At 33.9% G+C, this 19,380-nt stretch overlaps 1 protein-coding gene across 1 annotated transcript in view; it reads right to left on the bottom strand.

Moving 5' to 3' along the window:
• Positions 1-16,331, bottom strand: part of LOC100919523 (24-hydroxycholesterol 7-alpha-hydroxylase) — a 137,111-nt gene extending 120,780 nt beyond the window's left edge. The window contains exons 1-3 of the mRNA XM_003769128.3: positions 16,155-16,331; positions 5,644-5,779; positions 549-723 (exon numbers count right to left, since the gene is read on the bottom strand). Coding sequence (XP_003769176.1) covers positions 549-723; positions 5,644-5,779; positions 16,155-16,331 — 488 coding nt within the window. The remainder of the gene's footprint in view (positions 1-548; positions 724-5,643; positions 5,780-16,154) is intronic.
• Between the last annotated feature and the right edge of the window lie 3,049 nt (positions 16,332-19,380).

Raw genomic sequence — 19,380 nt, 5'->3', positions numbered from 1 at the left:
TGAGCTGTCTGATTTTAAGAAAGGCTTGCACAAAATAATGAAGAGTAAAATGAACACATTAGAAACAGTAATACTGTTCAAAGAATAATTATTATTAAGTTATTCTGAATATTATAAATACTCAAATCAACTGCAGAGGATTTATGAAGGAAAATGATATCTACCTCCAGAGAAAGAAGTGTAAATAGAAGCATACAAAGCATGGTTTTACACACACACACTCACACATACACATATACACATATGTACACACACAGGGTATTTACAAAATCTTATTATAAAAATTTTATTGATATTATGCAATACTATATATATATTTTATATGTTTCTGAATTTCTAACCTCTTTCCATGTCATCTAACCTCCAAAAAATTTGCATTTAATTTCTTATGCTAACTCATGACATATTGAGATCATAATAGGAAAAGTTACAATATATAAAAAGGTTAGATGTACATACAATCTCTTATAACCAGAATGTTTTTCTTAATATCAAACTTAAATATCTATTTTAAATAGAAAATTTGGAAATTAAAATACTTTACTTACCTTACTAAATTGTAGAGCTCCTGATTTCCATTAGTGCCCAAACTCTCCAGTTGTTCATGTGCTCCTTCTATCAGCTTTTCACTAAACTGATACAGATTGGACATCTTCATTTTGTTTTTCATTAGGCCATATAATGGACCATGCAATGTTAAAAAGATATTCCTTGGAATTGATACTATAAACAGAAATTATTTTAAATAATAAATGTTTGTTTTAAACATATAAGATAAATAATTCATAGCTAGAATTTGGTTATCCATGACAAGGAAGAAAGCAGCATCTTAAATATTCATAAAACAATACAATATTATTGTTTGAAATTTGTTATATAATCTTTTACCATCAGATTTACCTCCCTAATTATGTTTTTTTAGGATCATCTTCAATATACTGGGCATCTGATACAATTCTTCTACACAAAATACATAAGTAACTTAAATATTCCAATTTATAAGCCTGAAAAGTATTCCTCAAAATATAAGAACAGGTAGTTTTCAAAAAACAAAATTCGAGTTATCAACAGCCATGTGAAAATATACTCCAAACTTCTAATGATTAGAGAAATTAAAGGAAGTAAGAGGTTTTAACTCAGATATATCAGATAAACATAACAAAAGAGGAAACAGACACATTTTATACACTGTTGGTAGAATTGTGAATTTGTCCCATCATTTCAGAAAGCAATTAGGAATCATGCCAAAAAAAATTTAAACTGAACTGTGCATACCCTTTGAATAATACCACTGTTGGTCAGATACATCCAAGGATGGAATATTTCTGTGTCATAAAAGAAGAAATGGATCATTTTAGAGAAAACTGGGGAAACCTATAGCAAATGAAGTGAGCAAATCTGAAACAATTTATACAATATCAATATCATTATAGAAAAACATAAATTTGAAAGACTTTAATTCATGAAGTAATAATTTATGAGTCTAAAGAATTAATCATATCATCTATCTTCTGCCAGAGAGGCAGTGAACCTAAAGTTCAAACTGAGACATCCATTTTGGACATAGCTAATGTGAGAATTTGTTCTGCTGAACATCTTTGTTTGTTTTTCATTTTTCATCAAAATCATCATTAACATTATTATTATTACTCTATTGAGGGGACAGAGATAAAAATTTACAAAAATAAATAAATATGTTTAAATAAATAGTTTTTCATTACTTGTATATATATCTTTAAGTGGTAGGATGTATAATTAGTAATGAGCTAGATGGTAAAGGGAAAGTTAAAAGAATAAAATTTTATAAGTATCTTGTAATTCTGATATGGAAGGAATATCAACAAAAGACAAATGGTAAGGTTCTTCCTCTTTGGACTGAGTAAGAAGTATTTTCATACTTGATGTTTTAAGTTACTTATTAATGAAAAATAAATAAAGATAGTTAAATTCCACCCTGTTTGCCCTAAAGGTCATTGATTTTTTTCAATGAGTGGCTTGGAGGAGAAAAGACCTTTAGAAGCTATCTTTTATTCTGTGATTTAGCCAATTCCTTTAGTTTACAGGGGAGAAAAATGAGGCCTAGAAAAAAAATAATTTAATAACATGATAATATATGATAAGTAGTAAAGCTAGTCTATGAATCCAAGTTCTCTGATTCTAAAGCTATGGCTCATTTCATTATACCACATTGTTCTTCATCTGGTCCTTTTTAGGGGGAGGAAGGAAAGGAAGAAAGACAGAAATTGGAAATATTTGATTTGTATGCTATACTAAACATCAAGATGACTATTGAGTATATGTCTCCAAGGGGTCAAAAGATGTTGTTGTTTGTCCTTCATTCTTAAAGAGGACCATGGCATCAGGGAGGTGATGCCATGACATGCAAGTAAATTGGATTTAACTGAGGGAGTCTGTGCCAGATCATCTGCCTCACTTTGCCCTCCAGAGACATCCGGGTTCCAAAACTAGAGAGATCAGGAAGCCCTGATTGCAGTAGGACCTCGGACTTTTTAAACTGAGGATTTTAACAGGTCTAAGTTTGACTGAGCAAAGCTCATTCAGTGATTAAGGTTAAGTAAGAAGTGAGACATAGCATTCTCAATTGATAAATAGTTTAAAGGGCACGGAAGACAATTTTCAGATGAAGAAACTAAAGTCATTTCTAATCAAATGAAAAAGTGCTCAAGATCACTGTTGATTAGAAAAATGTAAATTAAGACAATTCTGAGATATCACTTCATACCTCTCAGATTGGCTAAGAAGACAGGAAAAGATTATGATACATTTTTGAGTGGGAAAACTGGAACATTAATGCATTGTTGGAGGATTATGAATTGTTCCAAGTATTCTGACGAGCAATTTGGAAATATGCCCAAAGGGCTATATAACTGTGCATACCCTTTGATTCAGCAGTGTCTTTACTGTGCCTGTATCCCAATGAGATCAAAAAAGAGGGAAAAGGACCCACATGTCCAAAGAATGTTTGTAGCCTCCTTTTTTGTAGTGGCAAGGAACTGGAAGTTGAGTAGATGTCCGTCAGTTAGGGAATGACTGAATATGAAAATGAGGTTAATGGAATATTATTATTCTATAAGAAATGATGAGGAAGTTGATTTCAGAAAAGTCAAGAAAGACATATGAACTGATGCTGAGTGAAGTAAAAAAAATCAAGAGAACACTGTACACAGTAACAACAAGATTATATGATGATCAACTATGATGGTCTTGGCTGTTTTCAACAATGAGGTAATTCAAGGTAATTCCAATAGATCTCTAATGGAAAGTTCTGCATTCAGAGAGAGAATTATGGAGACTAAATGCATATCAAAGCATCATATTTTCACCTTTTGTTGTTATTGTTGGTTTGCTTCTTGTCTTTTTCTTTCTTATGTTTTTCCCCCTTTTGATCTGATTTTTCTTGTACAGCATGATGAATATAGAAATATATTTAGAAGAACTACATAGATTTAACATATCATCAGATTACTTGCTGTCTTGGGGGGAAGAGGAAGGAAAATTTGAAACACAAGGTTTGGCAAAGGTGAATGTTGAAAACTATCTTTGCATGTATTTTGAAAAATAAAATACTATTAAAATGTAAAACAATGAGGCACAAAATAGCTTTCTTTACCCTAGTCAAAAAAATTATACAGACAGATCATAGATATAAATATTTCTTTATCTAGGAGGGGAAGACCCTCTGGTCTGGCCAAAACAGAAACAATTGCTATTAACATTTACTCTGAGTCATTTTATAGCTACTTACTTCCAACATACTTTGTGATCCAATGATAGTGGATTCTTTATTGCTCCTGAAACAAGATATTCCATCTCCTGATGGAACATTTTCACTAGTTTCCTCTTCCCATGCATGACACTCTCTCTCTCCTTAACAAAACAGTCTGGCTTACTGGCTTCCTTCAAATCCCAGTTAAAATTCCCATTTCTATCTTTATCCTCCTTATTAATAGGACTTTCTCTCTATTATATATAATTTATCCTATGAAAAATGAGGCCTCTTAATCAGTTAACAATATTACTTTGATTTCTTAGGATTAAGTGTCCTTTCCTTAAGAAAAGTCAGATTAGCATAAATATTTCTTTAGGCCTAAATTATCTACAGATTTAGAGAATAAATATTTTAACAAGATTTAATAGTAGATGGATCAGAATCAGCCTAAATATATCTTTATAGAAATAAAATAAACGCAGGATTTAGTTTAGATGCCATAAGATTAAAAAGTCAAATTGCCCTTTCCAGACAACTAAGAGGTGAGTGTTGACTCAGCTCACCACTTTATTCCTTTTAATAAGTTCCTTCTCCCTTTTCAGTGACCCATAGCAGAAATCTTTAAGAGACCACTGAAAAATGTTTCTAAAAAAGATTTGCAGAATGATAGACATATTTTCTAAACCAATGAAATATTGAAATTTGCAGTTCCCATCCTAGAAGTTCCCAATTGTGTTCCCCAGCATGCCTAGAACTGAATATTTTAAATTTATTCTGTAAATTCTATGAATCAGTATGATTTTCCTTTTTTTCTGTTATAAAAATAAGTTGTATAGACATATCAAATTGTCACTAATCACTTGTAATGTGTGGGCTGTCTGACTAGCTCTCTGGAGATCTGGGGACCAGCCTTGGTTTCAGCAGAATAATCACCACGAGAATAGTCAGGAATAAAATCCAAAGTATTAATTCCTTCACAGTCTGTCTCCTTCACCTGGGGCTGGGCTAGCTTTCTAGGGGAATTTCAGATGGGTCTTGGTCTTAGTGGAGGAATGCAGGAGGCAGAAGAGCCACTAGGATGGTAGAAGATGGAATGTTTCTCTTCCAGTTCTTCTATACCTTATTGTAATTATATTATTACAGCATACTTATTATGTGTGAATTTAGAGAAGCATTATATCACCATGCTAAGTACTAAGTATATATATATAAACTAGATACCATTGTCTCATCAATTCCTTTGAGTTAACACCTTGTTTCAAGTATACTTCTCCAGAATTCTGGCTCTCTACAATCACTGAATAGTTAGTTGTCCTGATTTAATGGTAACATGATGGCCTTGCTATTGAATCATTTTCCCTCAGAAGTAACTAGCCTCATAAATTGTCTATTTTAGTTAGAAAATCAATATCTATATGTAACTTGTTTGTACACTGTTGTTTTCATATCATCTCTCCATTAAATTGCAAACTCCTTTAGAACAAAAACTATCTTTCATCTTTCTTTGCATCTTCAATGTAATAGATTCTGGCAACATAGAAAGTGTTTACTCAGTGTTTACTGAATAACTTACCAGACTTTACTAGATTTGGCACTTGCTTTGAATCTGTTTTCTCAACTATAAACTAAAGTACTAGCCAATTCACAAGATTATTATGAGAAAAGTGCTTTGTAAAGCTTAAAGTACTATCTAAATTCAAGTTAATACATATTCATTATTATTCTTTCAGCTAAGTGTGGGGGAGGAAGCAGCTCTAAATTATTCTATTGCTCACTACTGAGATAACAATGAACATTGTAAACAAGATCTACTACATAATAGTATTATTTCAAGTGAAATGAAAAATATTTAAATGTTTTAAAGATAATTTATATATTTCATATAAAGAAAATAAAAAAAAAACATTCTTTACCTGTTCGATAAATATGGTCTTCCACTGCATTTTCAAAATTTACTTCTTTTGACTTGAAAAATACATTAAAACCCTCTTCTTCAGTTACAAAAGTAATACGATTACCCAAAGCAAAAATTGTAAATATTGGTCCATACTGAAAGAAAGAAATTTTATTATAAATGTAATTTATTAAAGACAAATTATTATCAGTGTATTCATTCTGCAAGTGTGTCTTTTTTAAATGTTCCATAAGATTTTAAATGTTACAGCACAATTTCATAAAAATAATAATTCTGGTTTATTTTCTATTTCATTATAATTTATTTTTGCTGAAGCAATTGTGGTTAAGTGACTTACCCAGGGTCACACAGCTAGGAAGTGTTAAGTGTCTGAGGTCGGATTTGAACTCAAGTCTTCTTGACTTCATTATACATTTTAAAAGTGATATACAAATGTTGTCAAGTGATAATTTTATTATAAAATATAAATCACTTTGTCAATTTATGGAAGTTGCTTTCATATGAGTTAATTAGCAAATTAATTCTCTATTAGTCATTATTAAGATATATTTTTGAGATATAATCAACTGCAGATTGCACAAGAAACAGTTTTCCTCTAATTTCTTAGATCACAAATTTTGATGGTCTGCTTATGTACAAGAGTCTCAACTCAAAACTTCCTCAATCTGGTGCAGACTGACCGGAGCCTTTGAATCCCAAGGATACAGAGGGAGCTCAACTTGGGCTAAAAACAATAAATTATGGTGAGTCAGAGTGGGGCTTCATCCTTGTTCAGGGCCTCTTGCATGCTTCAGGTTCAGGGTATCTATAAAATATGGCAACTCAAGAAGACAAGTTCAGAGAAAGTTCTATGCATTTATTATAAATATACATATGATACATGTTACATACACATGTTCAAACAATTTGCATTGTGAATATGTGTATGTTTATGTATGTATACATATATGTATCTACACATGACTGTGCACACACATACATATATCATCTCCCCAATATGATTATAATTGCTTTGGAGGCCTGGATAATCTTTATATGTCATTAGTCACTATATAATAAGAATTTAATAATATTGGTTTAATAGTATAAGGTTGATTATTATTAGCTTTTTTTTTGACCAATTCTTTATTCAGTAGTCTCAAGCAAAGAAAAATGTATTTATAATATAAAGCCCAAATCCTAATATTTAACCCTCAAATTGCTAATAATTTCTAATAACTATCAAAACATACTCACCACAATATAAAACAAGTCCTAAAAAGGCTCACTAAAACATTTTGGCCGAACAACTCATATCTTCTTATAGTGAAAATCAGAAAACAAACAAAAAATAATACCCAGAACAAAGAAATCTCTCTCTCTCTCTCTCTCTCTCTCTCTCTCTCTCTCTCTCTCTCTCTCTTCCTTTCCCTCTTCTGTCTCTCTATTTTTCTCTGTCTTTCTGTTTGTCTCTTTCCATTTCTGCCTCTGTCTTTCTTCCTCTCTCTCTCTGTCTCCCCCTTCTGTCTGTTTTGTCTCTTTCACTCTTTCTCCCTGTTTCTCTCTTTTTGTTTGTCTCTTTTCACTTCTGCCTCTTTCTTTCTCTATGTGTGTCTTTCTCTCTCTCTGTTTCTCTGTTTGTCTCTTTCCATTTCTGCCTCTCTCTCTTTCTTTCTCTGTCTCTCTTTGTCTCTCTTTTTGCCTCTCTCTCTCTTTCTTTGCCCCCGCGCTAGCGCTCTCTCTCTCTCTCTCTCTCTCTCTCTCTCTCTCTCTCTCTCTCTCTCTTTCTCTCTCTCTCTCTCCACACACACAAAGAGTGAACTGACCCAGAGAAACACAGTCCAAAAAGATGTAGTGAAAAAGGGCATAGGGAGACCCAGATTGAAAACCCAGCTTTATTACTTGTTTTCATAGCAGCCTTGGTAAATCACTTAACATATCCAAGATCCATTTTTTTACATCTGTAATTTGGCAGGAGAGGAAAAGCCTAGGTGGTTTCTAAAGACGTTTCCTTATAGTTTTAAGTCTACAAACTTATGTTAAAGAAAACTGTAACATTAAATTAATGCAAAAAGAACTTATTAAATGCCTACTAGGTACCAAGGATACAAAGACAAAAGCAAAAAGTTCTTGCCAACAAGCAGCTTACACTCTACTGTAGGGTAGGGGAATGATACAATTTGCATATTTATATAAATTATAAAAATTAGACATATATTAATTTGCAAGTCAAGACTAATAATTATGGGAACAAAATATGTCTCCTATCAAATATAAATATAAATCTGGCCTAAATAGAGATGGGAATTCCAAGAGAAAAGAAAATAAAGCATTGTAAGGCTGTGAAGCAACAAGAAATATACCATTTAAAGGGAGAAAATAGATCATTTTGACATAAATACAGAGGTAGTAAGACTATTGTGAAATGAATCTAAAAAGATAAGATGGGCTAGCTTGTGAAGGGGGTTCATATTTCCACAGGAGTTTAGGAAACCATAGAAAAAACAATATTATGGTCAAATCTGAGACTTGGGAATAGTAAATTAGTAGCCTTATGGTACCCTCTCTCTCCCTCCCTCCCTCCTTTTCATTTACTATTAATGTACTATTTTCCCTCAGTGTATTGTAAAGCAATTATTGTAGTATAGGCTAAGAAATAGACTAGTTGATCAGTGGAAGAAGTTAGGTTCACAGGACAAAATAGTCAATAACTATCGCAATCTAGTGTTTGACAAACCCAAAGATCCCAACTTTTGGGATAAGAATTCACTATTTGACAAAATCTACTGGGAAAACTGGAAATTAGTATGGTAGTAACTAGGCATAGACCCACACTTAACACCATACACCAAGATAAGATCAAAATGGGTCCATGATTTAGGCATAAAGAATGAGATTATAAATAAATTAGAGGAACATAGGATAGTTTACCTCTCAGACTTGTGGAAGAGGAAGGGATTTGTGACCAAAGAAGAACTAGAGATCATTATTGATCACAAAATAGAAAATTCTGATTATATCAAGTTAAAAAGCTTTTGTACAAACAAAACTAATGCAAACAAGATTAGAAGGGAAGCAATAAACTGGGAAAACATTTTTACAGTTAAAGGTTCTGATAGAGGCCTCATTTCCAAAATATATAAAGAATTGACTATAATTTATAAGAAATCAGGCCATTATCCAATTGATAAATGATCAAAGGATATGAACAGATGATGTGTCAGATGATGAAATTGAAACTATTTCTACTCATATGAAAGGATGTTCCAAATCACTGACAAAAGTTGTCAAACTGTGCATACTCTTTGATCCAGCAGTGTTACTACTGGGCTTATATCCCAAAGAGATATTAAAGAAGGGTAAAGGACCCATATGGGCAAAAATGTTAGTGGCAGCCCTCTTTGTAGTGGCTAGAAACTGGAAACTGGGTGGATGCCCATCAATTGGAGAATGGCTAAATAAATTATGGTATATGAATGTTATGAAATATTACTGTTCTATAAGAAACGACCAACAGGATGAATACAGACAGGCTTGGAGAGACTTACATGAACTGATGCTAAATGAAATGAGCAGAACCAGGAGATCATTATACACTTCAATAACAATACTATATGAGGATGTATTTTAATGGAAGTAGATTTCTTCGACAAAGAGAAGATCCAATTCAGTTCCAATTGATGAATGATGGACAGAATCAGCTACACCCAAAGAAGGAACACTGGGAAATGAATGTGGACTGCTTGCATTTTTGTTTTTTCCCCCAGGTTATTTTCATCTTCTGAATCTGATAGTTCTTGTGCAACAAGAGAACTATATGGATCTGCACACATATATTGTATCTAAGATATACTTGTTTAAACATGTATAAGACTGCCTGCCCTCTAGGGGAGGGGGTGGAGGAAGAGAGAGGAAAAGTTGGAATAGAAGTGAGTACAAGAGACAATGTTGAAAAATTACCCAGGCATATGTCCTGTCAATAAAAAGCTATAATAAAAAAGCAATTATTATACAATTTTACCCAATTGTATGCCAATAAAACTGAATTGTAAGGAAAGTGGATGAACGTTTGCAAACAGAACCACCACAAATACTCAGATTAACAGAAGATATAATAGATTACTTAAAAATCTAATACTAGGAGAAAAAATAAACACACCAACATCAATGAACTTTCTTCAAAAGAAATCCTCAGGACCAGATGACTTCATTTTGCCTTCTTTTTTATTCCAAGTGCTTAGCACAGTAACTGGCAAATAGTAAGCATTTAATACTTACTGAGTGACTGGCTGACTTTACAGAAATAGGGAAGATGGAGGGAGAATGTCTTTTACTATTGACAAGTTTAATTTGAGATACCAGGTTGTTGACTCATTTTTGACTCCTCTGATGATAGAAAGAGACAATACTATAAGGGAACACACAGTTGTACCTTCTTTTCTCTAAAGCCAGGTAGTTCTGTGAACGGGTTTTGGTCCTTGGCATCTGTGCTTCTCATTCTCTCTTTTAAGTGAAAGAGACTGGAACCTTTTATCTTATAAGCAGTTCAATATTCTAAAGTACAGCCATTATGACCTTTATGCCAAGATGACCAGAGTGCTAAGTGAAACCAGATTGGTGGAACCAATTATTTATATATATATGTGTGTATATATATATATATATATATATATATGTGTGTGTGTGTGTGTGTGTGTATATATATATATATATATATATATACACACACACACACACACACACATATATATATATATATATATATATATATATAATTTCATCAAGAGAATAAAGATAGGTAAGAATATACCTTCAAGGTGTTGGGGAAATATTTGTATATTGGTTCTTACTATGTCATTAAAATAAATATCTCCTTGCAAAACTGAGGGACATGTTGGTAGACAAGTCCAAAAGGCAATTCTTAATGTAGGGCTAGAACTCAGAAAAGAAATAACAGTAATTATTGATTAGAGAAATGCAAATTAAGACAACTCTGAGGTACCATTTCACACCTTTAAGATTGGCTTAGAGGATAGGAAAAGATAATGATAAATGTTGGAGGGGATGTGGGAAAACTGGAACACTAATATATTTTTGATGGAGTTGTAAAATGATCCAAACATTTTGGACAGCAATTTGGAACTATGACCAAAGGGCTATAAAAGTGTGTACAACCTTTGATCCAGCAGTATCTCTACTGGATCTATATTTCAAGGAGATCATAAAAAAGTAAAATGTATCCATATGTGCAAAAATGTTTGTAACAGTTCTTTTGTAGTGGCAAGGAAAGTGTGCCCAACAGTTGGGGAATGATTGAATAAGTTATGGTCTATGAATATAATGGAATATTATTGTTCTATAAGAAATGATGGTGAGGCTTGTTGGTGTTTTGTGGTATTTTTTCTTCTTTAAAATAATGATGGTTCTCTCTGGGGGAGAGGGTTTCTTGGGGAGGTTTTCTGGAGGCAGCCTTAGTTTCAGTTAAAAGTATTAATCACTCCAAAATGCAGCCAGCTGATAAAATGCAAAATTTATTTTCTCCTTCCAAGTCTTGTCTCTTTCCTTGGGCCCAGTTAGCTCAGAGGCCTATCTCTCTGCTTGGTTCCAAGAGCTCTTGCAGATTGTCCCTTGCTTCTACTTCTGCTCTCTCTCCTTGGTTCTAAGAGCTCTTGCAGCTTTGTCCTTTGCCTCTGCTTTCTTCAGCCTCCAGATGGAATGAATCTCTCTTGCCTCGGAGAGAGGGCTTGTGGGCTTCCTTCCAGAGTGCTCCTCTCCGATCCCTGAAAATGTTCTGAAGTAACTCCTTCGAGTGGCTCACTGAAGCTCTATTTATGCTCCTTCTCTGAGAGTGGGATTGTGGGATATCTCCCAGCGTGCTCACTGGCCCTAAGAGCTTCAAGGGAGGTGTGAATTTGGATATCTCATACTAAACCCTGAAATTTCCCAAATGTGTTAACTCCAATGAGTACTTAAATACTTCTTTCTTGCTTATATGAGCTCTCTAAAGGTGTGAACACAAGCATTGTTTCTATCAGTTGTACTTAGTACCTTGTTTCAAGTTCTGGACCATAACATCTCCGCATAGGATCAGATCAATCATACTGAACCATGCTAAATTAGATAATTATTGTCTCTATCAATTCTAATGACTTAACAGTTTGTAAAGATTCCAACAGAGGCTGATTTCAGAAAAGCCTGAAAAGATTTACATGAACTGATGCTAAGAGAAGTGAATAGAGCCAAGAGAACATTATACAGTAACAACAAGATTATGTGATGATCAACCGTGATGGACTTGGCTCTTCAATAATGAGATGATTCAAGGCAATAAAGTACTATCCCCATCCAGAGAGAGAATTATGTAGACTGAATGTGAATCAAAGCATAGTTTGTTTGCTTGTTTGATCTTTTTCCTTATATTTTCCCTTTTTATTTGATTTTTCTTGTTTAGCATGATGACTATGGAAATATGTTTTGAAGATCTGCACATGTTTAACCTATATCAAATTTCTTGCTATCTTGGGGAGAAGGGAGGGAAGAGAGAAGGAAAAAAGGGACAAGATTTTGCAAAGATGGATGTTGAAAACTGTCTTTGTATGCATTTAGAAAAATAAAATACTATTAAAATAAAATTAAAATTAAAAAGTAACATTAGTAATGATAATAATGTATAATATCTAGCATTTATATATCATTTTACCTTTAGTAAAGTTACTCATCCTATACTTGTGGATAAAATCAAGAAATGTGAGCCAGGTAACAGTATAATTAAGCAGACTCAAATATGTTGAATGTTTGGACACAAAATCTAGTTATTAATAATTCATTGTTGACTTGGAAGGTCTTCAGTGGAGTCCCTTGCAAATCTGTGCCTTTTTTTTTTTTTTTTTTAGTCACTTCACTCATGTCTAACTCTGTGACCCATTAGAATTTTCTTGGCAAAGATAATGGAATGATTTGTCATTTTCTTCTCTAACTCATTTTACAGATGAGGAAACTTAGGAAAATAAGGTTAAGTAACTTGCCCAGGAGAGCCTTTCCTCAAAGATGGATCCTGCATTAATGTGGTCCCTCACCTCCATAAATGCAGAGAGCACCGCCTGGAGCGCTACCGAAAGTTTAAAGAACAAGAACAAGATGATTCCACTGTGGCCTGACAATTCTTTCACTTCTGCAGGTACTTTTCTGGATACCTTTCTCCGTCACATCCCTTATGTCTCTCTAACTCTTCACTTCACCCTCCAGACTCTACCTATTCTCTTATCTTAAGATTGTAAACAAATAACCTGTCCTGCTTGTGCCATAACTACAATTTAAAGTTTACAGAGTACTTTTTCATTTGATCATGTAAACAGTGCTGTAAGATAGAGACTACAAGCATTTCTATTTTACAGATAAGGCTTAAAAAGAGGATTTGAAAAATCACTTAAGAACTGTTCTCACAGGACTCAAGAATATCTATATTGTCCTATACTCATGAGCTTGTCATGGGAAACTACTAAGGCCCTGCAAATGATTATACTGTTAGATTTCCTGATTCCTAGATCAGGCATCTATCCATTGAACAACCTAACTGCCCCTTACTACATTTTACATGAAGCCTTTTTCTCCCCTCCTTCCAATCTATGTCATATTTAACCATTTTGAATTCATTTGTATTTATTCTCCTTGTTTTTATTCTGGGTGTTCTTATATATGTATAGTACTTGCAGTCTCCATTAAAATATAACCTCCTTGGGGATTATTTCATTTATTGGGTTTGTATGCCCAGAGTCTATCATACTCTTTGAAATATAATTGTTGTTTAATAAATACTTATTAATTTGTTGATTTATTGAAGAAAGGAAACTAAGGTTGGATAGCAAGTCATCTAAAAAACTTCAAGGGTTGTAATAGATTACAGGGTTGATAAGATTTACAAGTGTAATATAGCAGCAAAAACAAGCAAAAATAAATCATTAATAAAAACCTCCTAATACGACCTCAGACATATTAAGGAGGCATACTGATATAAAAGATGGGATTAGCATCCTACTCTTATCTATTAATTAATATCTATATCTCTATACATCTGTGTCAAAAAGTTATTTAAATAGACTTCAGTTTTCTTATTGGCAAAATAAGGGGTTTAAACAGATTATTTCTAAAGTGTTTTCTAGCCAACAATTCTATAATGTAAAAGGATATTTTTAAAATATATATTTGCTTAAGGTCAAAGTTGTTACTGACAGAATGTTGTATTTTGACATTATGACCTTGTTTTGATAAGCCATTTGGAATAATGTAAGAAAAGCTGCTAATTTGTTACTATTCTTTTTTGATACAGAAATAAGTTGAATTTTTTAAAAAAGAAACTCCCTTTCCATTATTTTTTGGTAAATCAAGTGATTTTAAAAAATGAATAATATTTGTGCCAATTCAATAATGTCCATTCTTTAGTCTGGAATTCATAGCCCTCCGTATCCTGTATTTAACCAATTTCTCATCTCAGGCTCATTTCACACTATTTTCCTCACCTTATCTCCATGAGAACAGAAGCAGTGACTTATCCCCTCTTCCCCATGTCTAGCACATTGTAAATGATGAATAAATGACTGAATCAAATACCTCAAAAGTCCAAAGAAATACTGGGATCATCTTGAAGCACATTAGAAACAAGGTAGACAATGTTATTTTACTTGAAAAGTTGCAGTAATGGGAGTTGAATCTATATCTGCAATATTTAGTTGAGTTCTGAGCACTATATATATCAAAAAAAAGATATGAGTCTGGGAGAAGCCTAAAGAAAAATAACTAAAATTATCAAAGAAATAGAGGCATTTAGGAATGATAACAGGTGAAATATAATTTAAAATGTTTGAGCTTAGAAAGGCAAAGATAGAGAGATAACATGAACCTATGGAGAAGATTAACTTGTACTTCAGGTTCACTAAATTTCAGAATACAAAAACAGGACACTAGCTTTTTCTCCTTGGAAAACATTTTTTTAGGACAAGTTTAGAAAGGTTACAAATGGCAACTACCTTTAGAAGAAGCCAGACCTATGGAGGAGGGGCAAGGAAGGAGGAGGGATGTTGGTGCAGAAGAGCCACAATGATTTATGAGAAATTTCATAAAGGTTAGCCTAGCTCTTCATTACAGGAGGGAACTTCTGGCACCAGGAGTATATGTAGATTAATGAGGTTATATTAAATGTTTTTTAAGGCCCAGCTTCTTAAACTATAATTTGCAATTGCATATGGAATTTAGTAACTAAATGTTTTGGTCAAAAAATTATTATTTATAATAAGAGTTTGATTTATATACTTATTTTATATACCAATATATCTGAATCATGTAAAAATTGCTTGAGCAAAAAGGGGTCACAAGTAGAAAAACATTTTAAGAAACCTTGCTCTAAGGTACTTCAGAGCTCCAACATTTAGTAAATTTCTGAAATTTACTATCTCATTTTTACATTTTAATTTGAGAAAAAAATTGGAAAGATTAAATATATTTTGCCATAGTAAACTTTTGAAAATTTACAAAACCTTTCATTTGACAATATTTTTCCTCCCTTATCTTCTAGAATCATCTAATAATGTGCTGGAACCAGCTAGAACTAATTCAGAACCAGTCATTAAAATTTCAGTGTAAACATAACTAAAGTGAAAATATGTTTTGCATGATCATACATGTATAACCTATATTAAATTGCTTGCTGTCTTGGGAAAAGGAAAAGAAAAGAGGGAGGGAGAAAACTTTGAAACTCAAAATCTTACAAAGATGAATGCTGAAATCTACTTTACATGCTATTTGAAAAAAAATACTAATTAAAAAATAAAATAAAATTTCTGTGTGAGCATTTACATCTATGAAAGCAGCAAAACAACATTTCAGGATTTGGTTGTCTAGTCTTAAGAAAGTGATAGAGAAAATATTAGAAATGAAGATTAAACATAAAAGTATGTTCTTTAAATTTTGGGCAAGGATGGGGTAGAAGCCTGGATGCTAAACATTTAGCAGCATTTAAAAAAAGAAATCTTCAATTAGCTAAGGTTAAGGATTAATAACAGTATATTGGGCACCAGTAATTATCATACTACTGAAATTATTTCCAATAACATCTTTATTGCATTTTTACTTTTTCTGGTCCAAGTTATGGTTCAAATCATCTGCAGTGTTGTTAGATGGATGGATAGACAGATAGACAGATATATCCCTCGATTTATATCTAAAGATAGATTCTACCCAGTCTCAGAGTATAAAGTGTGTGCTACGTGCATCTCCCCTCCACCCCCCAACCTTAACTGAAAAAAGAAAGAATAAATTTAATTACAATAATTTATTATCAGCTATGTTCCAGCCATTGTGCTAGGGAGCAGCAATATAAAAACAAAGATGAAAGTCTTTGATTTCAAGAAACTTTCTACCAGCTCTGGGGAGATGGTAAAACATTAACCCATATAAATAAATACAAAATAACAAGAAGAAACTTTGTCAATAAAACTTTTTTTTTTCTCAACTTCCTCTTTCATCCCTGCCCATTACCTTGATTCTTGCTTGCTCTATAAATTCCAGAGGAGATTTTCCAAATTTAAAAGCAGCTCCAATCCAAGGTATCCAGCTCCTTATGCATGGGGGTCTGTGCAAGTTATTTTGCTGATGAAATAAATAAAAGACAACGCATCCTAGGATTAGGGCCAAAGAAATTAAAAATATCTCCATTTTTTCTGGCTGTCTTCGTACTGTTTTTTTTTTTTTTTTTTTTTTAATAGTTTTACAGGTGATGAGAAGAAGTTTGCGCCTCCCAACTTGCGGGCAGCACTCTCAGAGGACGTTGCCTTGAAGCCTGACAAGAATCAGGCCAGATGAAGTGCAAGGTAGTCTAGGGTAAGGGGCAGGCGCGGTGGGAGGGAAAGGAGCGTCTTTCAGACCAATCAGGAAGTTGGACTTGAAAGGCCTGTGAAGCGGAAAATATAGGAGGAGGGGGTTGAAAAGACTACATTTCCCAGACGTCTCAACGAGCTTTATCCTACGGGTTTTTCTACTGCGCAGTAGCCTCGCATTCATTATTGTACCCCCTTCAATACTACGCCTTGCTAGCTTGAGGCACCCAGGCTAGGACTGACAGAGTGGGTGGGCGGGTAAGGCATCCCTGGAGGGAACTGTTGGACTGAACTCAGCTGGAGATGGTTCCCATTAGGCCGCTGTCTGCTGGAGATAGAACACGCCGATGGAGAAGTAAACTGATGTGGAAGAAAATGGGGAGAGAATTTAAGTTTGTCCTGCAGCTGAATGGGCCTGCCAAGTGGACTCAGAGAAGGTTTTGACTCTCGTTCAGAAATGGCCCTAAAAGAATACATTCAATATTTTTCTCTTCAGCTGCCGTGGCCGAGATAGGTATCCAGTTCCCCTCCTCCCTGGTCCTCACCTAGTGCAAGGGATGGAAGGGTTAGGGTCAAAGAGCCGGGTAGGGAGCTGCTCATGGGAGATTTGAGGGGTGGGATGGGAGAGGTAGAAGGTTCTGGCCCTAGAATGCACAAAATCCACAAAGCAGAGGGAAACAGGGCTTGAATAAAAGAAACCATTTCTAGTTCATGGTGGGGCTAGAAAGAATTCTGACTTTGGAGCCAGTAGAGATTTGAGTTCAAATTCCAGCTTAGCTACCTGTCTACAGCTCAGATGTGTAACCTTTCTGAACTTTTTTTTTTTTTTTTTTGTCTGTATTATGAAGAACTGGACTGTTTCTAGAAGGAATTTACTGCACTACATCTTAAAGAGTCTTTGTGGGTTCTGACTGGGAAACCAGGGATTAGAACCCTGTCTAAATCCAAAATGATTACGTGGAGTTTTGAATTCCAGAACCTTGATCCTAACTTGCCTTCTACTATATAATGTCTGGTGAGAAAATGAGAATAAAGGTAGACGTGATAAAGACTAATTTGAATATTGTTTAGAGGCTAATTCTTAGAGGGTGGGAGGAGGCTTAACCAAAATAGGTGCCAGAAGTTTCTCAACCAGGCAGAGCACTCAAACTATGTAGTTAGCCAACAAGGAACCTAGGTTAAATTTATCTGTTTAAACGAAATTAGTTTTTGTGTCAATCTGACAATCAAATCATCTCTATTATCATGCACTGGGCCCATAGTTTGGAACCATTCTTAATAAGGAAGTGCTCCGGAGGAGAACTCTTAACTACTTATTCTGGTACCATGGAAGGCCACAACTTGCCTTCAAATCACTTTTCTAATTCGTGATTTGAAAATAACAAGAAGAAAATAATAAGAATTAAAAACAAATTTAGTTGAATAACAGTCAGAATTTCTTAGTATGGATACATATGATTGCTGTAGATTTAATTTTTTTTTTTTTTTGCTGACTATGCATTGTTCTGCAATCAAAGGAGTTCATAAATTGATTTTTTTTAGTTCCCTAAATTTTTGTTCCCAGGGAATAAGCTGAATTACCCAGCCCTCCTTGTATGTCTAATTTGTTTGTTTTTCACCAAGATTCAATATACTTGAAAATCTTTTATAAACTAACCTCATATAAAATGCCACTTTTTAAGGAAATAATAACAAAATTTTGCTGTTTATGAAATATATCACACAAGGAAAGACCTTTTTTGGTTTCATGTTGATCCAGGCCATTGTCTACTTTTTTAGCTTTCCTATTGTGTGGTTTTCCATGTTCATTTGGGGTCTATGGCAATTTATTTCTCTTTCTGACCCTGCCATGAGTACCTCTGTTGCTTCATACATATATTTCCACTAACAGTTATTTATTACATTATGAATTTGCCTTTTCTTAACCCAATCTTTGTCATTAAATCTTAGAAAATATTTATAGTGGGGAGCCAAGACGGTAGAGTGAATCCAGGAAGCTGCCTGAGCTTTCCTAGTTTACTTCAAAAACCATGTGAAACCAAACTTCTGAGTAGTCTGATGGAATAAAGCCAGTCTCCAGAGCAAGATATATTCGAAGGATTTCAAGAAAGATCAGTCTCACTGGGATGAAAAATGATCAGTCTAGCCCATACACTGTGTGGAAAAGCCAGTGCTTTCCTTGCTGCTCTTGGAGAGAGTAGGCAGGACTACCCCTGCTGTGAGCAAGACACCAAATACAAAGGGGCCCTATGCTCAAAGCCAAGGCTGAGACCTGTACATGAAGTTTGGGACAGCACCCCCTGCACTCCAGGAACAGAGGTCAACCATAAAATAGGAGAAAAAAAGAGAAGGAAAGAAAATGAGCAAGAAATAGAAAAGAACTTTTAACTATAGAAAGCTATTGTGGTAACAGGCATGACAAAAACACCAGCTTAGATAAGAGGCCCACAGAGGAAATCTCAGAAAGTAATATGAATTGGTCCCAAGCCCAAAGAAGCTTCTTAGTAGTATTTACAAAAGATTTTAAAAGTCAAGTAAGAAAGGTAGAAGAAAAATTAGGAAGAGAAATGAGAGGTATGTAAAGAGAAGAAATAGCCTGGAAAAGGAAGAACAAAAATTGACTGAAGAAAACAATTCTTTAAAAAATTACACTTGACCAAATAGAAAAAAAAATCCACTGAAGAAATTAATTCTTTAAAAAACATAATTGGCCAATGCAAATGTATTTATAGTGGGAAAGACCTTTTTCAAAAGTACTTATTATACTGATCTGGGTTTGGGACAAAGTCAGAAAATACAACTTGGTTAAGAATGAAAATTAAATGGATAAGATTTTCTAGATGTTCTTTCACTATTAAAGGATTACTGACTGACTCTCAGGCTGGGCT

The sequence above is a fragment of the Sarcophilus harrisii genome, chromosome 4 (genome assembly GCF_902635505.1).
Source record: "Sarcophilus harrisii chromosome 4, mSarHar1.11, whole genome shotgun sequence".
Lineage (NCBI taxonomy): Eukaryota > Metazoa > Chordata > Mammalia > Dasyuromorphia > Dasyuridae > Sarcophilus > Sarcophilus harrisii.
The sequence above is the reverse complement of the archived record's forward strand: the minus strand, read 5'-3'. Positions and strand labels throughout refer to the sequence as shown.